General features: G+C 35.1%; 1 protein-coding gene across 1 annotated transcript in view; it reads left to right on the top strand.

The window, feature by feature from the left end:
- FSIP2 (fibrous sheath interacting protein 2) overlaps nt 1-22108 on the top strand; it is a 104101-nt gene that overhangs the window by 45819 nt on the left and 36174 nt on the right. Inside the window, exons 16-17 of the mRNA XM_019461551.2 lie at nt 630-9582; nt 11888-21396. Of these exons, the coding sequence (XP_019317096.2) occupies nt 630-9582; nt 11888-21396 (18462 nt within the window). The remainder of the gene's footprint in view (nt 1-629; nt 9583-11887; nt 21397-22108) is intronic.

Here is a 22108-nt window from a genome sequence, read left to right as displayed (position 1 = left end):
AAGTGATTCAGTCTCCATAAGCATTTCCTTTTGTTGCTATCAAATAATTCTTAACGTTAGCTGCAGTCATTTCCATATATATATAAATCACAGATTCACCTCTGCAGCAGAGAATGGGAAGGAGAGATGGCTTATTTTCATCCTTACATCTTAGCTATACAGACAGATGCCTCTGAAAGCACCCAAGTGTTTTGACCACATCTGTTTTGAGAAACACTTTGTTGTAAATAATCTGGTATATTACTAAATAATATTTCTGGGTTGTAGACACTGTTTCTTCTTGCCAACGCTTGCAGAAGCATTGTTATGTAGCTAGACAGCAGTTTGGTGAGATTTTTTTTCTATTTCATCAAAAAGTCATTTATCTCAGCAATGAATGCTGGGAAAAAACAATAAAAAACTTCTGAGGGAATGTGAATCAAATGAAAACCTACAAAAAATATTTTACTACAGTACAGAATAAGTCGATTTGAAATTAATCTGAGATTCTAAATAAATTCATTATGTTCTCTTTATGATAGTATCCAGCTATGCACTGTTCTATATAAAAAATTAAATGTTACCCTCTGTCCCAGAATAGAATAAGTTATTAAATGATTTTCTCTTCATTCTTCTTGCCTCATTTCCAGGTAACTTCTGAAGAACTGAATAGTATAATTCAGAATGTAATGACCTGGGTTGTAGCTACAGTGACCAGTATATTATACCCAGCCATCACGAAATACGAAGAAAGGTTCCGGAATAAAGCATACCCAGGGTCTTCGGACTCCATCCTCTCTTCAGAGAGTTCAAGTTTCTGTAGCACATGCAGTGGAGAGCTTACATACAGAAGCTACGCATCTGCTACTACTAAAACATTTCAGCAAGAGCCCTGTGCCTTTGAGGTTGACGTCTCAATAAGGCAACCAACCACACCTTTAAAACCACCTTCTGCTCACATCAAAAGAACATCTGTGGGAGAAACATGCCACGTGAAAGGGCCAGCTATAACATCAGAACTCAAATATGATAAAACCAGTATGGTATATGCAAATCCTAAGCTCAGAACTTGTAAATCGGATAGCCACCTTTTAACATCATTTGAAACAGGCACAAAAAAATCTAAGGATGCTACTACTGAAACAGATGGCTTAGAGAGTCTACTTGTTCCTGATCAAAAAGCAAAAGCCATGGATGAAATGAAGAATTTGAAGAATGTTTTTGTTAACTTTAAATGCCACTTAAAAGGGGAAACTGAATTGATTTTGGAAAGCATTTTTCAAGAAATAATGTCTGATTTAACACAGGCCATTCCCTCTATTTCTTCTGTTACGGCTGAAGTTTTTGTGGACCAAAGTGAACCTGAAAAGGGAGACCTGCTTTACAATGTTGATATCTGCTCAACAGCCTCAGAGATAGTGGAGAATATGCTTGAGAAGCTACAGTCTGCAGTTGAGAAAAAATGTGTTGAGATATTTTCACAAGAAGATCTGTCAGTTGACATTAAGCTGGGCTTAATACCCAATAGAGAATACCTCAGTCCATCAAATGGAAAACCTTTAAAAGCTTCACTGCCTTCTAATGTGGAACCCATGTGTGACATTGCAGAGGATATGGTACATGCCATTTTAGAAAAGCTGATGACTCTTGCATCTTGTAAGCGAAATGAACTGCCTCATCTTGAAGATGCAGTTGAACTTTCCGATCAGCAACCTGTGACAGACCCAACATACATGTCCCTCAAAAGAGCCGACAAAAAGAAATGTAGTCCTGAACCTGATGCTGCTAATTTAATTGTTAAAGATGAAATAAAAAGTTTAATGTCAAATATTTTTTCCCAGTCCTCTTTGGTCGGCTATATAGAGGAAGCAATCAGCACTATACTAGGATACATACAATCTGAACTTAATGACGAGAGACTTATTGCATCTGAAGAAACAGTAATATTCCTTCAGCTTCTTGATGATATTTTCACTCAGCTACATCAGGAGCCAGGAAAAGGAGATGTTAAACAATGTAGACACTCTAGACTAAGAAGTCCTTCTGACGCTGAAGGAAAGTACAGACTTACTGGCACTAGATTATCAAATGGTCCTATGTCTAGAAGACCATTTCCACCTGTTAATGTTCCTGGCATGGTCCTTTATTCTGAAGATGATAATGAAGAAATAGACAGAATTGTGAAAAATGTGCTTGATTCATCTTTTAAAGATGAAAAGCCAAAATCTCGGGAACAAATTCCTGAGAATTGGTTTAAAAAAGGAAACACTTGCTTTGAATACAAGAGGAATAGCAAACCACTTAAAGGAGCTACTTCTCGAAGAAACAAAGTTGCATTTTGCGATGAGGGATTAAAGACTGGGCTACCATCTTTTAATAATAAAGAAATTGTAAAGGAAAAACCCTGTCTGAATAGAGACAGTTTGATTTTCAGCCAAGATGAAAAGCATCACATACAAAAGGCTTCGGAAAACATAGTTAAAAGTATTTTAACAGAAATGCTCAAGGACCTATCTTCTGATCACTTAGACAGTAAAAGTGGCAAAGCAGCTTCTTCTGTTCTTGTTTCAAAAAAATCTCAAGGACTGTCACATCAAGAATGGATGGACAAGATGTTCTCCATGTCAGAAATTGGTGCAGTGGCTCAAGAAATAACAGACGCTGTGTTAAATATACTCCACAAGGCCTTAAGCTGCATTCCAAATACCACCGAAGGTTCCATTTCATCATCAGTTCAATCTTCTCTAGATAGTTCTGATACTCCTCACATGGTCAAAGAAGCACCAAATGAAAAGCCATTAAAAATATGGCTTGACAGTGAAAAGAAAGTGAAATATTTATCTTCATTCAGTGTAGATACTGTGAGGTCTTCTCTGTTAAAATCTGAAAAAAGTGAACCTCAACCCATAGATGACATTGCCGATAAGATCATTAATACAATTGTTAAAAAGCTGAAGTTATTCATTTGTCAGAAATTGCAGATGGTCTTCAAACCTTCAGTTGTGAGGCAATCTTCATTACAATCTCAACTTAGCACTTACACAACTAAAGTGGTAAACATTGTTTTGCGTGCTATCCAGAATGAACTAGAACTCAGTAACAGAACCCTAAATCATAGGGAAATAGACCCTGCCAAATTGCTTACAGGTAAAGGATTTTTTGCTGACACTGATAAATTAGAATCTCTTGTCTCAAATCTCAATGATGACATTATGGAATCTCCGTTATTAACTTGTATTTGTGAAATGTTATCTAGTGGACATTCAGATCAAAGCAATATTTCACTCCCTTCAGACCAGCCAAAGCCTGCAACTTCCTATGGATCTGACGATGTTGATGAACAAGACATTTTGCCAAGTGGGCAGGATAAAAAATCTTTTCACGAATGTTTGGCTACTCCCTGTGCTCTCCATAGTGTTGTAAATGCAAAAGATCTCGAAGGCAATGCCAGATTGCGAGTGTTAGACAGTATTGGAGAAATACTATATGAAATGTTATGTAAGCTCATAGGAGCCCATCCTCACCATCAGCCACCTTGTGGTAGTAAACAAGGCAGAGAAGAGAATGAAAATCCTCAAATGGCTCCTGCATTGAAGTCTAATATTCAGATCATTTCCAAAACAATTTTGGAATACATCCTTGCAAAATTATGCAGTTTTGATACGGATACCAGTTTTGTAAGTTCTGGATTTAAAGCTGTCTCAGAGTCTCAATCTCTTGATATCGACAGCCTATCATTTGCTTCAATTATTAAGGAAATGGCCAAATGCACTGACATGATCTCCAGCATAGTTTCCAGGGTGATTCAGGAGGGTAATAAAGAGGTGACAAAAAGCACAACAAAAACCATGGCTTCGGTGACTTCCAAAACAGGAAAAACAAAAGAAATGCATCCAAATGAACTGAAAAATGTAGCTTCAGATATTCTTAATATGGTTTTTGCTAAACTGGAAAGGTTTGCTAATGGAAATTTAGAAACTCTGGGTTGTGTTAATGATGGAAATGAAAAAAGCAATAAGATCGACTTGGAATGTGAAAGTCCCAGTATTTTCACAGACACACATGAAGAACTATTGCAGTCTGCTTTATACATGAATGCAAAAAAGATATCAAGTACTATTTTGAAAGCTATTCAAACAGAATTAAATATGAACTCATTAGATTTAAGGACAAGTGTAAATACCCTACCACCTGAGAAACAAGTGCTTAAGAATATAGTCAATTTAATTTTAGATGCAGTGTCCTCAGATATGTTTAATGAAACTGAATCTGAAGAGGGAGTCACTAAAACTTATCAATACAGGCCAACCTATGGAAATTTTCTTCCTGGAGGTGCTGAATCAGATTCATTTCCTGAAGATGCCTCACATACAGAGAAAGAATTCACTGTGGAGAGAACATTATTAAGAGAAGAAACTAAATCAGATTCTCTTAAACAGTGGGTTCTAGAGAGAGCCTTAAGCAAAATTGAAGTGAAACTCAAAGAACCACAGAAATCTCCAGTCGTTCCCATTATAAGAAACATTTTGAATGAAATTTTCCACAGTGCGTTGGTCAATCAGTTGAACGTGCTTTCTCTATCCCACTCTCATTTAAGTGGCATCCCTCACAACACTGATGAGCCAATTCCTCAAACATCTGTTCAATTTATAGATAAAATAGATAAAATGATGGGTCCTTTAGTGTCTGAAGCAGATGTAATCATAGTGGCAGATGATGTTGTTAGAACTGTATTTCATAAGCTTTATGCAGCTGCTATGCCAGAAAGAAACACAAGTGAAAATAGGTATAAAACCATCACCTTTAGAGCAAATGTTTCTTTACATGAACACACCAATGGAGGGAAGTCTTCTGTTACTGTACTAGACAAGAACCCTTGTACTCCTAAGTCCAGATTCAGTGTTGACAAACAGGCTAAAGTAAATGTAGTTGAAGATATTGTACAGGTGATATTAACAAATTTAGAAACTTTTGCTACTTCCAAAGTAAAATCTCTCTTTTGTCCCAAAATCAACTTCACAGTGCCAGTGGCTTTGGATAAAAATGCATTAAGCAAAGCATTATCAGTCAAAGATTTGTATTCTGAAGACCAATTTTCCCCTTGCTCAGTGGATAGTATTACCTCAGAAAAGACCAACTCAGTGTGCCAACTCTCCTTAAATAAATTAAATACATATGCAACAGAAGTGGCTAAAAAAATTTTACAAGGAATCAAACATGGGTTAGATAAAGAAAGGGGAAGAAGTCCTTTCTTAACACATAACATTGTGGTTTCTGAAAATATTGCAAGTCAAATTGTTAACACGGTGTTAGATATTGTGTCATCTAAAGGAAAATGTGATGAAAACAATTCTGAGGAAGAGATTAATTCAGATCAACAAGAAGGTATTATTGAAAAGCTGTTTAATAAGACTGAATATAGAAGAGTACTTCAGTTTCAAATACAAGATACCATTGAAGGTATCTTATGTGATATTTGTGAAAAAACACTGTATCAGAATAATCTACCTTGTGCCACATCCACTCGGAAATGTAGCATAGCTAGAAAACATTCTGGAGCAAACTCTGAGATATTCACTGAGGATGCAAATAAGATTATCCCAAAACTTTCAGTGCCTAAATCAGATGTCATTTTGATATCTAATGATATAGTGGATATTGTTCTTCATAATCTCAGTTCTATTGTCATGCTTAGCATAAATGCAAAGAATCTTACTTCTGCAAAATTGCCCCTGACTGTTTGTGACATATCTTCAAAAGCAGAGTGTCAACAGCCTCCTCTTATGGGGTCAAAAAGTGAAAGACAAACAGAGCATTGGCCATCCTCAAGAAATCTGGAATCAGCTTATGCTGATGATTGTCAGATAACAATAGAGAAAGAAGACGCCAATAAATCTGCTCCTGACCCATGTGAGGAAAATGCCAACTTCATTACTAAAATTATTTTCAATAGGTTAGAAGCTTTTGCCACAGAAAGAATAGATTCACTAATTATTCTGGCTTTCCAGCCTAAAGAAGAGTCATTTGATAGCCTGGAACTGGAAAATTATAAACAAGATGATAGCATCTTTCATGAATCAAGCCAAGTGGAATCAAATGTCCTGAAAATATCCACTAAAACTATCCTCAGCCAAGAACTCACAGATTCCACTTTTGCAAGGTACAGAGAAAATCTTGAGTCCCCAATTCATCTATCACAAGCTACTCTTAAGGAATATGCTGATATCATTGCCAGTGCCACTTTGACACTTATTAAAAATGACTTAGACTTAGAAATCCAAAAGATGTATCCATATCCAAACAACATTTTATTCCAAGAAAACATCATTGTGAGTGGAATCGTGAACAGTATCTTAGAGAGTTTATATGATAAAAGATCTGCAAAGGAAATTAGTGTTTACTCAAAAGACAATCCTCAATTATTTTCACAACTAACTGTATCAAATGAAATATTGCTAGGACAAAGAGAGCAAGAGAAAAATAAACTATCTCAGTTTTCAAAATATCCTTTAGAACAAAAACAAATGGCATTGGAAAAAGAAAGCCAGAATATTTTTTTGGAAGAAATATTTATGAGAAATGGAAAATCAAAACAAAAAGAAAAGGCTGCACTGCTCAGTGCAGTGGAAGAAGTGTTAACTACAGTTCATCAAAGAATAATGGAAATCATAGGCCATTTGCAGCCATTTAATGAAATCCCCCACTTTGTATCTAATTCTAAAATTAAAACGTCAGACATAACACAAAAAAACTTTCAATCACAGATTAACAGCGTAACAAATAACATAGTCGAAAGTGTTTTGGGGAAAATGTACTCTATAGTTACATCATTAAATGAAAGTAACAAAAAAGAAGCATCTGACAACAATGATACCTTGTCTAAGAAAGCAGCATGCATCAAAGAAACTAAACAAGTAGGAAAAGGGTGTAATCCCACCAGATGTGTGATACCGCAGGTTTATCCTTATGCAGGCAGTCAAAATGTCTCTCTATTAGAAAACAATTTTTTTCAATATTCACCATTGCAAGTGGGGAAAGATTTAGTCCAAATGGTTCTTAATAAGATCATAAATTTTGCCTCAACTCATCTAGAAGAGACCTTGTCCCCTGAAAGTTGTTCTGATGAGTTGCAACCTCTAAAGCTACACAGTTCTAAAGTGGGCTCTAAGGGCAGCCCTAAACCAGATTTTAAAACAAGTTTAAAAGCAAAATCAAAAGTTACTCCTTTGCCTAAATTTAAAACAAAATCACACCTAGGACCTAGTGGTTCTAAGGTCAAGATCAAGACCAAGTTAGGTCCTAGAGAGAAGACTCCAAAAGGCAATCAGTCCAAGGCTACCACTGGGCTGCCACACACCCAATCAACAGGTGATGCCCAAAACTTACTGGAAATGAAACTGCCCACTTCAGAACTAAAAATGTATGCCAAAGATATAGTAAGTAATATCCTGGAAACAATTGTGAAAGAATTTGAAAAGATGAAGCAAACTAGAGCAATGATAAATGCTAAAGCTTTACCATTCGATCAAATCATGGCAGCAAATAAAATAGTTAACACAGTTTTGCAAGGATTATATGCTACAAGTAACCGCAATGTGGCTTCTCCAATCAAATGCTCACATGTGGATGATCTCAGACTTACACAGGGGAATTCAGATGCAGAGTATATTGCCAAACAACAAGCATGTTTTTACTTGGAAAATGTTTCTTCACAGCTAGAACAGATTTTTCCTAAAGAAGGTATATTTAAAAAATTGTTTGACAAATGGCAAGCAGAATCAAACGATATGGAAAATGAAAAGTATACACTAATGACGATAGCTGAAAATGTGCTGACTGAAATCCCAATAAAAACAAAAGAATTAGAACATTCTCTTTCACTTTTAAATTTGCCACATCTTAAGGATTGCGAAAGCAGGTTCTATAATCATTTTAAAGGAACCTCTACTAGAGTTGAAGACACCAAAGCTCAAATTAATATGTTTGGAAGGGAAATTATTGAAATGCTGTTTGAAAAATTACAGCTCTGTTTTTTGTCCCAGGTGCCCTCTCCAGGTAGGCAAGAAACTCTAGCAAGTAGAAAAGAACATATTAGTACTAAAAGTAAATATGATTTGCCAATCAAGGACATCCTCGGCAGTGTACCAATATCTAACACAAAGACAATAAACCAAATTTCTCTGGGATCTAGCAACCAAATTGTTAGAGAAATTATAGAAAGGGTTTTAAACATTTTAGAGTCATTTGTAGATTTGCAGTTTAAATATATCTCTAAATATGAGTTTTCAGAAATAGTGAAAATGCCTATAGAAAACTTTTTCCCTATCCAACAGAGGCTATTAAGCAAAAACATGCTGCCAAAATTACAACCATTGAAAAAGTTTTCTGATGAACCCAATTCAAATACTATTATTTCCAAGGAAAACATACAGAATACCCTTCTACAGGTTCACTCATTCCATTCAGAATTATTTACATATGCTGTTAATATTGTCAGTGACATGCTTGGTATAATTAAGAACAAGCTAGATAAAGAAATAAGCCAAGTGGAACCATCTTTAGTTAGTACATTGAAAGAGACTGTTATAGCAAGTGAGATCATTGGCACACTAATGGACCAGTGCACTCATATCAATAACCTTCCAAAGGAAAGTTTGTTCCAAGGAAAAGAAAATACCTATATTGTTAATCAAGTTGAATTGGCAACCGATATGAAAATGCCCTTGTCAAAGTTAAAGGAAGTTACTTTGGGAAATAATCCTTCACAAATCAGTGTACCTAGTTTTGTGTGTTATCAAGAGGAAAATACGAAAAAAAGGCATAAGCCTTCATTGAACTTACCCTCATATGCCAGACCCTCTGTAGAAGGCACAATTAAAAGCTCAGAGCCAATGGAAATGCTTGATTCCGAAAATATAACATCATGCTCTAGAAACCCAGTACAAGACTACAGCCCGAGGGAATCGAACTTTGGCCTTTTTGACCAAACCATGAAAGGAATCAGCTCTCTCCCTGAAGGAAGTGTCTTACAAAAACTGTTTAATAAAGCAAATGAATCCACAGAAGCAGCATTAAAACAAGTCATGTCATTCATAGAAATAGGAAAAGGTGAAAATCCGAGAGTATTTCATTATGAAACTCTAAAACCAGTTGAGCCAAACCAAATTCACACAACTGTATCTCCACTCAAAATATGTTTAGCTGCAGAAAATATTGTCAGTACTGTGCTATCAAGCTATGGTTTTCCAAGTCAACCATGCATTAATGAAAACATGGAAACAATGAAACCATTTTTCATATCAAAGCAAAACTCTGTGTCTATAATATCCGGACAAAAGAATGAGGAAAAAAGTCTGCTTAGAATGTGTGATAAAAAAAACAGCTGTATACCTGAAGAAGAAAATAAAAAACCTAAAGCCAGTAGAGGAGATTTTTCTTTATTGCAAAAATGGGAAAGTAAGAGATACACAAAGATAAAGACCCTGAAGGAAGTTAAAGTCATCACTTTTGCTGATCACGAGCTGGGTCCAAATGAAATTCATTTGGTAGCAAGACATATCACCACATCTGTGGTCACATATTTCAAGAACTTTGAAACTAGAGGTAAGCAAGAAACAACCTACTTTAAAAGTTGGTATAATTCAGAAAAAAATAGATATGTATAAAAGCTCTTCTATCCAAGAAGCTGCATTTATTGTTTTTCTAAAAATAGCCTTGGAGGTGGAGTATTTAATTACTTCTTAATATATCAGGATACCAAAAAAAAAAAAAAAAAGAAAAAAGAAAAAAAGTTTAACATACACCTGGCTTGAATCTGAACAAGTAAGTCTATTGCTGTTTTCCATATATGCAGATGAGAAAAAAATGGGATTATTTTAAAGGAAGGGATTTGGGTTGATTATGAGATACAAGTTCCAAAGCGTTTTTAAAGTTGTTTTTTGTGTGTTTTTTTTTGCATGACTTCTTTTTTTTTTTTTTTTTCAACGTTTTTTATTTATTTTTGGGACAGAGAGAGACAGAGCATGAACGGGGGAGGGGCAGAGAGAGAGGGAGACACAGAATCAGAAACAGGCTCCAGGCTCCGAGCCATCAGCCCAGAGCCTGACGCGGGGCTCGAACTCACGGACCGCGAGATCGTGACCTGGCTGAAGTCGGACGCTCAACCGACTGCGCCACCCAGGCGCCCCAGCATGACTTCTTTATACCCATACCAAATACACAGTTAATTGATTGAAGGTTAGCAATTTCTCTTTCCAAGGTGTACAGTTGAATTCTTTGCCATTATTAGTCATTATTTATAAGGACAGAGGTATTACCAATCTTGTTTTGTTTGTATTCCACTATTCTTACAATCCTTAAAGTCTAAACATATGTTCACAAAGTTATTTTCACTTCTTTTCTAAGAGGTTAAATCATATGTAATAGCCATTTTTGCATCTCAAAACCTATTGATTATTGGAAATTTCATAAAATTTAATATAATAATACTAAAATGTCCCTGAACTGGATCAATAATTGCAATAATTAGTTGCTATAATATCAGTTCATATACATCACTTGCCAATCATTTTAATAGGAGAACACATACTACCAGTCCTACCCACCTGCATAGGGAGATCATTTCTCATCCTTAAAACTGAAATTCTTTTTTTTTAATTTTTTTAAAACATTTTTTACTTATTTTTGAGAGACAGAGAGAGAGTGCAAACAGGGGAGGGGCAGAGAAAAAGGGAGACACAGAATCCAAAGCAGGCTCCAGGTTCTGAGCTGTCAGCACTGAGCCCAACGTGGGGCTCAAACCCATGAACCATAAGATCATGACCTGAGCCAAAGTCGGTCACTTAACTGACAAAGCCACCCAGGTGCCCCAAAACTGGCATTCTTTCAAGATGGATAGTTGTGTGTCTGCAATTTCAAGCTCATAAACAGACTTTCTCCAAACATAGCCTAACTAAATTTAGAGACTAATAAAGGGGGAAAAAAAAGAGAGAAGATTCATGAATTCATCCCATTGGTATTTGTCCCTTTCTATCAAATCTATTCTCTATTTCCAGACATGTTCAAGGCCTTCCAGTGATTTTACTCCTGCTCCTTCTTCTCCTTAGAATACTCTTTTTCCTCATTCCCTTCATCTCAATATGACCAAATCCTGTCTAGCAGTCAAAGCCAGGCTTAAAGCTTCCATCTCCACAGAGTGTTGCCTGACTTTACATGCAGATATATAATAGATGATTACATCTGGAGGATATTTTGAGGAAATAATAGTGTGTTTTTCTGGCTGCCACTTCCAAGAAGCTGGCCATCCTAAGTAGGTATATGATTTTCAATAAATACTCTGTTGAATAGAAAAAAGAGTAGAGTTATGACAAACTATAATCGAGGGGTTACAGTTCTGCTGACACTGCAACCTATCCCCAGCCTTCCTAGCACATTTTCATTTCAATCAAGTCATTATTGCATCACATCCTAAAAGTAATGAATAGCCTAACATTAAATGTTTTCACAAAAAAAATTAATTACATGAGCTCTCTAGAGATCACTGGAGACATGATAGATTATAACATTAAACTTGGAAATCATTTCTCTGTATGATTTGCAGCTTCTTAGAGCCCCTACCCATTTAAGCAAGACAGATATCGGCACTTGACTTGGAGACTTGAATTCTTTAGGATTATTTTCTCAATTTTTTGGCTAAAATTAAGATTCTACAGGTGAGGAAAAAAAAAGATTCTACATGTGGGAAATAAATATATGAAAAAAAATCCAATATCTTTCTTGATTATGTTTTTCATTTTCTTTAGTGAGATATTCCATAGGTGAAATTTATATGTAAATAATTTCCAATATATTGAATTTTATATATTTCTCTTCATGTGTGCTAAAAATGATCAGGTTTTTTTTTTTTCAGTTTCCAGTGAGGAGAAATCTATTATTTCTACATTATCAAGGAAAAAATGTGAATCACAACAGCCTCTAAGAAGTATATACAATGATTCTTCACTTAATCAATTTTGTGAACATCTTACTGAGTCTGTCATTTGCCATTTAACTTCAAGCATTTCTGGTAACACCAAAGATAGTAGAGAAAAAGAGAAAGCATTGGAAAGCCAAAATGCAACATTTAACAAGATTATTTCAATTGATTCTCAAATGTTTGAGAGTAGGTCAATTTCTATTGGAGAACTTGCTTTAAGTATTTCTGAAATCATTACCGAAATCCTCTTTAACAGTAACATTATAGAGGTTGACATTGCACAACAAATGTGTCCTTTAAAAACAAAGTACATTTACTGCCCAGGAGTAGCTGCTGATGACTTTGATAATCTCTTTCAGGATCTTTTAACAGGAGTAATTCATGTAATGTCCAGAGAAACAGGAAAAAACCATCATCTTGAAAGCAATGGAAGAAAAAAATCATTTTCCGTGCTTAGGAAAAATAGTGTGCCCATTTGCAATGAAACAAATACCATGGAAAGACAGAAAGGATCCAGAAATTGTGAAGCATCTACTTACCAAATAGATCATCTCCTTCAAAAAAAGAAATTAAATTATCTGGCATGTAAGTTAGACAATCTGGTTGGTAGTCTAAAAACTTGTGAATCCAAAGAAGTAGTCAATAAAGTTTTTAATATTGTTTTAGATTTATTTTCACCAGATGAATATCCAGGTGAGGCCATGAATTCTAATAAAAAAGCAGGAACATTTTTCTCATCCTCAAATGAGCAGCAAACTAATAGCATACTTGGAAATAACTTTGGCCTCACTCCCAAATCAGTTTTTCTTCTCAATGTCGTGTGTGAGAAACTTATCAGAACACTTTTGGAAAAATGCACAAGCACTGTTTTTCTTGATAATAGCCCTCTTTCTGATGAAATATCAGCAGAAGAATGTAAACTTTTAAAAATACTGCAAAGTGTAGAAGACAAAGAATTTGATTATTGTAAGGGAGCAATGGACTGTGAACAATTTCAAGGAGATTATATGTCAGACTATTTGGAAAATCTGGCAGAAATGGATCAAGATTTATTATCATCAGACTCTATGCTTACTATTATTTCCCACAGCTTGGTTAAATCATTGATGGACAAACTATGTCACAGTACACAACTCCCCCAAAGCCCACCTTTTGCAAACAAGCATTTGAGGCACACAGGAAGAGAAATACAGTCTAGTTTCATAAATGCACAAAGGCCAGAATTAACAGAATTAGGACAAGGTAAAGCCTTTTTAGGATTCATGAATTATGAAGGTAATGCTTTGACAGGATCCCTGAATAATCTCAGAGGGTTTAGCCCCCAAAAGCAATCACCATTTGGCAAGAAATGTTCAGTAAATTCCACTTCTGTGTCCCCTCTCAAAAGACAGGGAACAAAGGATATGGATTCAATACCCATCCATAATAAGCTTTATCCAGGAGATATAAATATCGGTGTGTATTCAGCCACATTTTTGGAGGAGATAATTTCAGAACTGTTTTTTAATCTCTCTACTTCACTGTGGGGAAAAAATGAAAACATCACCGAGGGCCGGCTCAATGAGATGAATACATTATTTGTCAATGGTGTAGTAAATAAGTTTAATAACGCACAAGTCACTGTCTTACGGGATGTTGAAGAAAGGCTGTGTTTTCCACCAATCCATAAAGAAACGATTAGTAGAATTGTTGACTCAGTTTATTATGATGTTTTACAGCAATATAAATTGAAAGTGACTTGTGATGATAATCTGGCATGTGACAATACCTCAATAGCAGAACAAATAACTAATAACATATTGTTGGAGATTTTAGACTACCAACTCCCATCTTGCTTCAGAGAAAAGCTCATACCAAATTCATATTACCCTCTCCAAGCTGAAATTATATTGCAGAAACTTCAAAATAACTTGAGAAAATTTACTTCCCAGTTCAGGTCTTCAACAGGCTACAGCACCATGTTGTCACATTCATTTTTAGAAGACATCATCAGAAGACTTTTATCTCAACTGATTCCTTCACCCAACAAGACCTCCCCTTTGGGAAACAAATATTTCATGAGTTCAGGTTTCAATGAAATGTCTACCTGTATAATAAATAAGGTTATGTCAGCCATTTCAAAACATAAAATTTGGTTCACTATATATGATAATCAGTATCTATGTAGCGGAAAAAACCTCCCGAAGATGGTGGATACCGTTTATCACAATATTATGCAAATGTCTGATTCTCTTGTTTCAATACAGAAAAGTATAGCCAGCCGAAGCCCAATTATGATTGACCGAATAGCCAGTTTTATTATCCAAGAGATTATTGAAAATCATCTTCAGCCATTTTTGTGTGGAGAAGGTTTACCTCGTCCAAAGACTCCATTGGATGCCGTATCAAATATGGTTAAACAGGTTCTCAATGAAGTTATAGAGTCACAGAGACCCCACACGTCATCACCCTCAGGTATTTATCCTGATACATTTGTAGAGGCAATTGTTGCCAGACTTTTATCAAAGATTTTCAGTCCAAAGCATAACACTAAAATTGAACTAGAAAATATGACCCAAAAAATAGTAAACTCAATAAATAACCATTTTAACAAAGCTAAAATTCACATTCTATATGATGGCAAAGAACAGTCTTACACCTCTGCAGATACAGATATTGTGGATAAACTTGTCACCTCGATTTATAGAAATGTTTTAAAACAGCATGGGCTAGACCCTGAGGTTGATAAAGAGTCTGAAGACAGTGATATTTTTGTGGAAAATATTACAAAGTTAATTGTAGCAGCTATTTCAGATTACCTTCTTCATCCTCTATTTTCTGGGGATGTGTCATCATATTCCTCTTCTATTTCAATGGCTGAGAATATTGTTCAGGACACTCTTGGTAACATCAGTAAATCTACCAAGACAAGTCAGAATTTATCTCCATATAACACCTTGCTGCCATACACGTTTTTGGAAGACATGGTAAGAGTACTATTATCTAGAATCTTTCCTCCTGCATCTAGCATTGTTCCAGATAGAGAAAGCCCAAAAGACAGATTAAGAATGAATTTCAACGAAATTGCTTCAGAGATAATCAGTGATATTAGGATGAAAATTTCCCAACATGAAATTCGGTTTTCAAAAAATGAAGAAGAAACCAAGTTTGTTTATTCCGAAGATGATGTTCAGCATCTCGTGGACTCAGTATTCAAAAATATTTTGCAAAACTCTGAGTCTCAAGAATTAGTTGAGCAAAATATCACAAGCAGTAATGATGTTCTTATTGATAGAATAGCAGGTTTTATCATTAAACATATCTGTCAACAACATCTTCAGCCATTTGAGGATGGAAAGTTATTACCTTCTTCATCATATAAATATTTTGATGATGAGAGAAAACAGTGGTTTTATGCCAGTGTTTATTCCTCAACTTTCTTGGAAGATGTAGTCTCTGGGGTTTTAAGCAAAATATTCCACAGGGTGTTAGGCATTGTACAAACAACATCAGTAAGGGATTCAGAAGATGAACTGTTTGATAAAGCTGAGAAACTCATCCATTTGATAGCAGAGGAATTCTCAAAAGTTGAAGTTAGCATTCTAGAGAATGCTGAGGAACAACTGTGTTTGCCTCCAGTGGAGAGAGATGCAGTCAAGAACATTATTGATATGGCATACAGCAAACTTCTTCAAGAATATGAAATGGAAATAATGTCTCCTAAAGATTTTCTAAATGACACAAAAACATTGGCTGCAAGGATAACTAAAATCATCCTTGCTGAAACTTTTGATTTCCAAATTCATCCACACCTCATAGGAAAGATTCCTTTTAAGTCACACTCCAAACTCAATACTAATGTTTTAATAAAAAGACTTCAGTGTAACATTACCAAATCAAAATTTCAAAGGCAGGCATCAACAATATATACTACCATGTTATCACATACTCATTTGGAAAAAATTGTCACTCAGCTTATATCTCAGATGACTCCATTGGCCTCCATGACAGAACACCCAGATACTTCTCAATCAGACTTAAATAATACAGTCACAAAACTGATAAATGAAATTATGTCAATAATTTCAAAACATGCAATATGTATTATTAAACATGGGAATGAAAAACAAAGTATGATTTCAGAAAAAGATATCCAGTCTATGGTTGATTCCATTTATGCTGATCTTTCATGTTCAAATCTATACCAATCCCTTACAAGAGATAAAAAAGGTATAAGTAATATAACTGTTTCAAAAATAGCAAGTTTTATAATAAAAGAAATCTTTAACCACCATCTTCAGTCATTTTTATCTGAAGATAAAACTCTTGTTTCAGCTGCAGTTGATCAAACATATAAACAGAAAGCAATAGATCCTAAAAAAAGAGAGTTATCTTTCATTGTGAACTCGGCTGTGTTTTGGGAGGAGGTAATTTCTGAGCTTTTATGTAAACTCCTTTATGCATTCTCACACAATTTCTTGGCTGCTGAAAACCCAGATACAGTAAAAGCCAAAATTACTGGTATTGTTACAACATTAGTAAATTCGATTGTTCTGGAGTTTACCACATCAGAGATTTTAGTTGCAGATAACTTTGATGATGACATGTGTTTTTCAGAAGGATATAAAGAAATTGTTAAAAACACAGTCAACCTAATTTATGAAAAAATTTTAGATGATTATAAATCTCTGATGCAAGTATACAGGGCTGTACAAAGTGACACTATTTGTTTTGGGAGAAAAATATATCATTTGCTATTGGAGGAAATTTATGATTATCAGGTGCAGTCATTAGTTTCAGGAGAATTAGTGTCTTCTTCCTATTCTTCCCCTCAAGCTGATAATATCATCAGAAATGTGCTCAATGTCATCACAAAGGATAGCCATACCTTGCCATCATGTATTACTGTGTTGCCTCGTTCTCTTTTGGAAGATGTGATTTACAAGCTGCTAGTGCATATCTTCCCTTCAACTGACACTGAAAGTGAACTAAAAGAGGAAGAAGTTACATCCGATGGTGAGTTTGTAGATGCAACTTCGAAACTGACAGACGAAATTATCAAAGAAATTTCTGAACATGAGATTCGCCTTGCCACAGCAGAGGAGAATGCAGAAAGTATGCAATTAGAAGTGATTGAGAGTATGGTTGACTCTATATGTAATAATATTTTGAAGAAATCTGAATTTCAAGCTGAAGTACAGAAAGGTACAGACAAAAAAGGAGGCTCATTCCTCAGTAAAATAGCTGGATTCATCATGAAAGAAATCGTGGATCATCATCTGCATCCATTTTTACATGGTGAAGAACCATCTTCCAGTGACTTCTCTGATTATGAGCATGTGTCTGTACTTAGTAAACCTGATAAAGAAAAGACACAGCCTGCTCTTTATTCAGCTACATTTTTGGAAGATGTAATCGTTGAGCTTGTTCATAAATTTTATTCTCTTCCAAGTATTACTAAAGATTCTAAGAAAAAAGAAATGGTAGAGCCAGACCTTGTGGGCTTAGCTATAAAATTTGCAAACTCTCTGATAGGAGAATTTAGGAAAAGTGAAATTAAAGTTCTACCAAATGCTGAAGAAACGCTTTCTTTTCCACCAATTCATAAAGAAACAGTTGACAAAATATCCAATTTTGTGTATGATCAGTTCATAGGAAAGTATGGATCTAGTGATATTCAGAAGGTTGATAAAAGTAACATTGTCATAAAAATGATTGCCACTTTAGCTCAGAAGGCAATCTCTGCTTTTAAGATTCAACCACTTTTTTCAGGAGACTGGTCTTCCACCTTCTTTTCATTTCTAAATCCAGATAACATCACCCAAAGGGTTCAGCATTTACCGCAGCAAACCTCTACACAGATAAACAAATGCTTAAAAGGGAATGAACTTGCTTTACCAAAACATTCATGTAAACACAGTTTTGCAACCATAGACGAGAAAAACATGCTGGACACTTTGGAAATAGACAGAGGTACAATAAGTAGAAAGAAAAGACTCAAAACTGAAGAGACCTCAATGAAAAAAGGTGACATCCAAGATCCAATAGTTCCCTCTGCAACTAGAATTATGAAAAGCAACATAGTTAACCTGTTATCAGGGTCAGCTGAAAGTGTGGCAAACAAAAAGAAAGAGACAGAAAATAAAATGGAAACTTCCATTAAAAACCATGAGAATTTATCAAGAGTTACTTTTCCAACCACCAGTGTGAAAAGTAAAGTTATGCAGGAGCCAGATTTAAAGATAACTCTAAAAAACAATCACATTGAGAAGAAAACCATACCAGTTTCAAAATATAAGAAGAGACAATATAATAATATAAACATACAATTTCCTACTGATGATACAGACTATAAGGAGGAAGTACTTGGACCAAAATTTGAAATAAACATTGAAAAGAAGATTGACTATACAAGAGAAAATACATTTAAAAAAGAAGACAAGCCCTTTCAGTTATCTTTGACATCTGAAGCAAGAAATACAGAGACCACAGCAGAGAATTTTTTGAAAACAGTTACCCAAACGCCAAATAATGAGGATGGAAAAGACTCTCCGTCTCAAACAGATATAAGTGAGAAACAATACTCAGATTATGAGTATGTTCAAAATGTCACTGAAAACATTTATGACAATATCTTAGAAATATGTAATTCTCCAGAATCAGCAAATTATTCAAAACCCCGCAGTGTCCCAAATGATACAACATTGCTTGCAATTCAAGAAGTTGGTGAAGATTTTACACAGTCTGTTTCAACGAAGGATTCATCCCTCTCAATTAACAAAAATCTCCCTGTCAAAGAGAAAGAGAGAAATAAAGAAAGAGAGAGAGAGGAAGAAAGAGAGAAAGAGAAAGAGAGAGAGAGAGGGAAAAAAACAGAAAAAGTGAAGAGTAAGGAGATTAAAAATGAACCCAGTAAATCAGACAGTCCTCACTACCCACCAAAAACTAAACCCGGAATTGCTCCTGCTAAATTTTTAGAAGATGTTATCACTGAAATGGTTAACAAATTGATCTTTTCTTCCTCATCAGAAACACAAACATGTGATAGACATCAAAATGTAAGAGATGATGAAAATCAATCTGAACTTTATGACACAGCTGTGAAACTTATGCACTCACTGTTAAAGGAATTTTCAGATGCTCAAATTAAGGTATTTAGGCCACATAAGGGAAATCAGTTTTTTCCACCTGTAGATAAATTGTCATCAGTTCCTAAAGCACTTCTTTGGCATAAAGAATCAACTACAGATGAAACATCATCCAACATTAAGAAAATAACTGCGGATAGAATGCCACATATGCATAAAGTGACTAGAAAACCCTCATCAAATAAGATATCTTTAGATAAAATACAAGTAATTGATAAAACATTGGTTGACAAAGTTGTTCATTCTTCTGTATGCAATATTTTGAAGGAATATGGATCTCAGGATTCCATTTGTAAAAATATAAAGAGTAATGGGGAAAATTTAGCAAGAAGACTAGCCAGTACAGTGATAAATGAAATTTTTCAACATCAACTTGATTTCATATTTTGTGATGAAGTTCCAGCTTCAGCATGTTTGCCTCTGGAATCTAAAGATGTCAAAAACATCCGAAAGGTGGCACAAACAGCCAGCAAAGAATGTCAAACATTATCACCATATACCATCCTGCTGCCTCACAAATTTTTGGAAAATGTGATTTTTGCTCTTTTATCCAAAATTTTGTTAACAGAATCCAACACTGAAGTAGAAACATCTGAGTACAGTTGGTTCACAGAATTGGACTTCCTTCAAATGAATTTATTAAATACAGTTACAACAGCAATCTCCAATGATAAAGATATGACTATACAATATGTGGAATCCTTGCATCCCAATGATGATGAAATTATTCAATTAGTGATTCATTCTATTTATAATAACCTCTTATCACAGTTTGGATCACAAGAGATTATACAAAACTGTGTAGCCAGTGGATGCAGAATCCTTTCAGAAACCATAGTTGACTTAGTTATGCGAGAAGTGGCTGGCAATCAATTGCAAAACTATTTTTCTGGAGAGCTAACTCCACATCAGTGTGCAGAAGTTGACTGTGTTGTTGAAAATATTCTTAAAGATGTTATCCAAACTGCTGATGCTCCCCAGTCTCAACCATCACATGTTCATATACTGCCTTATAACATGATAGAAGAAATTGCTGTAAAATTTTTATCAAAGCTTTTATCTGTGTTTCCAAAAGTGGATAAGGAAAGAACCAAATCTCTAGAAACTGACATGCAAAAAATAAGCTCAAAAATAATAAATTCAATACAAGAATTTATCTCCAAAAGTAAGATTAAACTTGCACCACCAGCCAAGGAATTGCCTACTGTACCTTTAGCTAACAACGAAACTATTGAAAAGGTAGTTAATTCTGTTTACACCAGTGTTTTAAAGCACTCTGGCTCACACGCTTCTATGTTTAAGGATTTAATGGGTAAGAGCAATGTCCTCTCTGATGTAATAGGTTTTTTAATGGTGAAGGAAATTTCCAATTCTGAATTTCAACCTCAAGTAGAGGACAAAGCATCAAGTTCAGAATTAGTTCTGGAAGCTGTCAAAATTATGGAAAAAGTGGTCAAAATTGTTGATGAATTTAAGTCCCAGGAAAAGTCTTCATCCAAAAAAGAGTCTATGTTAGATGCCAGGTTTTTAGAGGAAGCACTGGCCTTGTTCTTGGCTAAAATAGTAAAGTTGCCAAGTGCCTCAGGCAAAGATGCAAAAAATTTATCAAAGCCTGAGTTAAATAAAATTGCATCTCAACTGACAAAATCAGTGACAGCTGAAATTTCCCAAAGTAACATTAATCTTGTTGCTGCTGATCCTGAAGGACACTTTTTAAATCCAGAAAGCATAGAAATGATTTCTCAGGTTATTGATTCTGTATACAGTAAAGTACTGCAACAATCTGGAACCCATAAAGAACTCTATGATGATATAAAAGGTACAAACACTGTTTTCTCTAAAAGCGTGGCTGGTTTAATTATTAATGGAGTTTCACAGTTTCCATTAGATACAGTTAGCACAAAGAATTCAAATGCTAATCTCTCTGGAAATCTAGATGTTAATAAAATTATTCAAAAGGCCCAAGAGCATGTGGCTATTGATACACTCCCTGAGTTAGAGGAAGAAGAGCCATATCAAGATTCAAATGAGAATTTTCCAATTAAAATAGTTCCACACGTTGGGAGTAAAGCAATCAAAATAGATCCAGAAATTATCTCAGAACACTTAGCAGTACTTTCTGTAAAAACCCAACCTCTTGAGAAACTCAAAATGGAGTGTTTGAGAAAAACTGGACATAGCATAACAGAACTGAGAAAAGCATCAATAAGCGGGAGAAGCTACTCCTTACCAGACACATCTAATGTAGGAAAGATACAGAGAGAAAGACGTATCTCATTGAATCAGGTGGGACGACTGGATGTAAAACCCTTCGAGGTAAGTGCAAAAGCAATAGCAAAACCATAAGTGAATAGTGATTGTCCTGTGATTTCCTTCCTCCAACAGGTATATGGGAATGCACTTTTTGTTGTTATTCCATGCCCAACAGGAAAACTGGTTGCACAGGTTCATTCCTTTAGTCACATGATTTACAGGGACTTGCCATGTCAGTTCAGTGGATCACTCTAAAAGTCTCAGGCTAGTTTTCCTAAGGAAATCAGTTTCAACTGGCATTTTTAAAGAACAGAAATACAGGGAAATGCCCTTAACAGTAAAATAAGGATGACTGAAATTATAATCTTCATTTGCAGATTCAGAGGAAACACAGTCTCCTATAGTTCCTGTTATTTTTTGTGGATATCTACATTCTTTATTGTGGATAGCTAAAGCAGTTTTTAAAGGCCAGTTAAAGAATATCAGGATATATGAGGTTTCAAAAACTATCTAAAATAGTTTTAATTTCTCAAACTTACGACTCTATAACAGTGGTACTCTTTACTTTTAGCAACGCTCACTAACAAACATTACATTACAAATGCTAGATTATACTTGTTTGTTATCATTTTATTTTAATTAGCCTTCCTCGATTTTTTCTATATCCTCTATAAGTGCCCAGTTTCCTCTTCTGTCCATATTTGAGACCCAGTTGCCCTAATGCTGCCATTTTGATAAACTGGACCTAGCTCTGCCCTAAATTAGCTACACACTA

This window comes from Panthera pardus, unplaced genomic scaffold (genome assembly GCF_024362965.1).
Source record: "Panthera pardus isolate Hobbes unplaced genomic scaffold, ASM2436296v1 HiC_scaffold_10, whole genome shotgun sequence".
Lineage (NCBI taxonomy): Eukaryota > Metazoa > Chordata > Mammalia > Carnivora > Felidae > Panthera > Panthera pardus.
The sequence above is the reverse complement of the archived record's forward strand: the minus strand, read 5'-3'. Positions and strand labels throughout refer to the sequence as shown.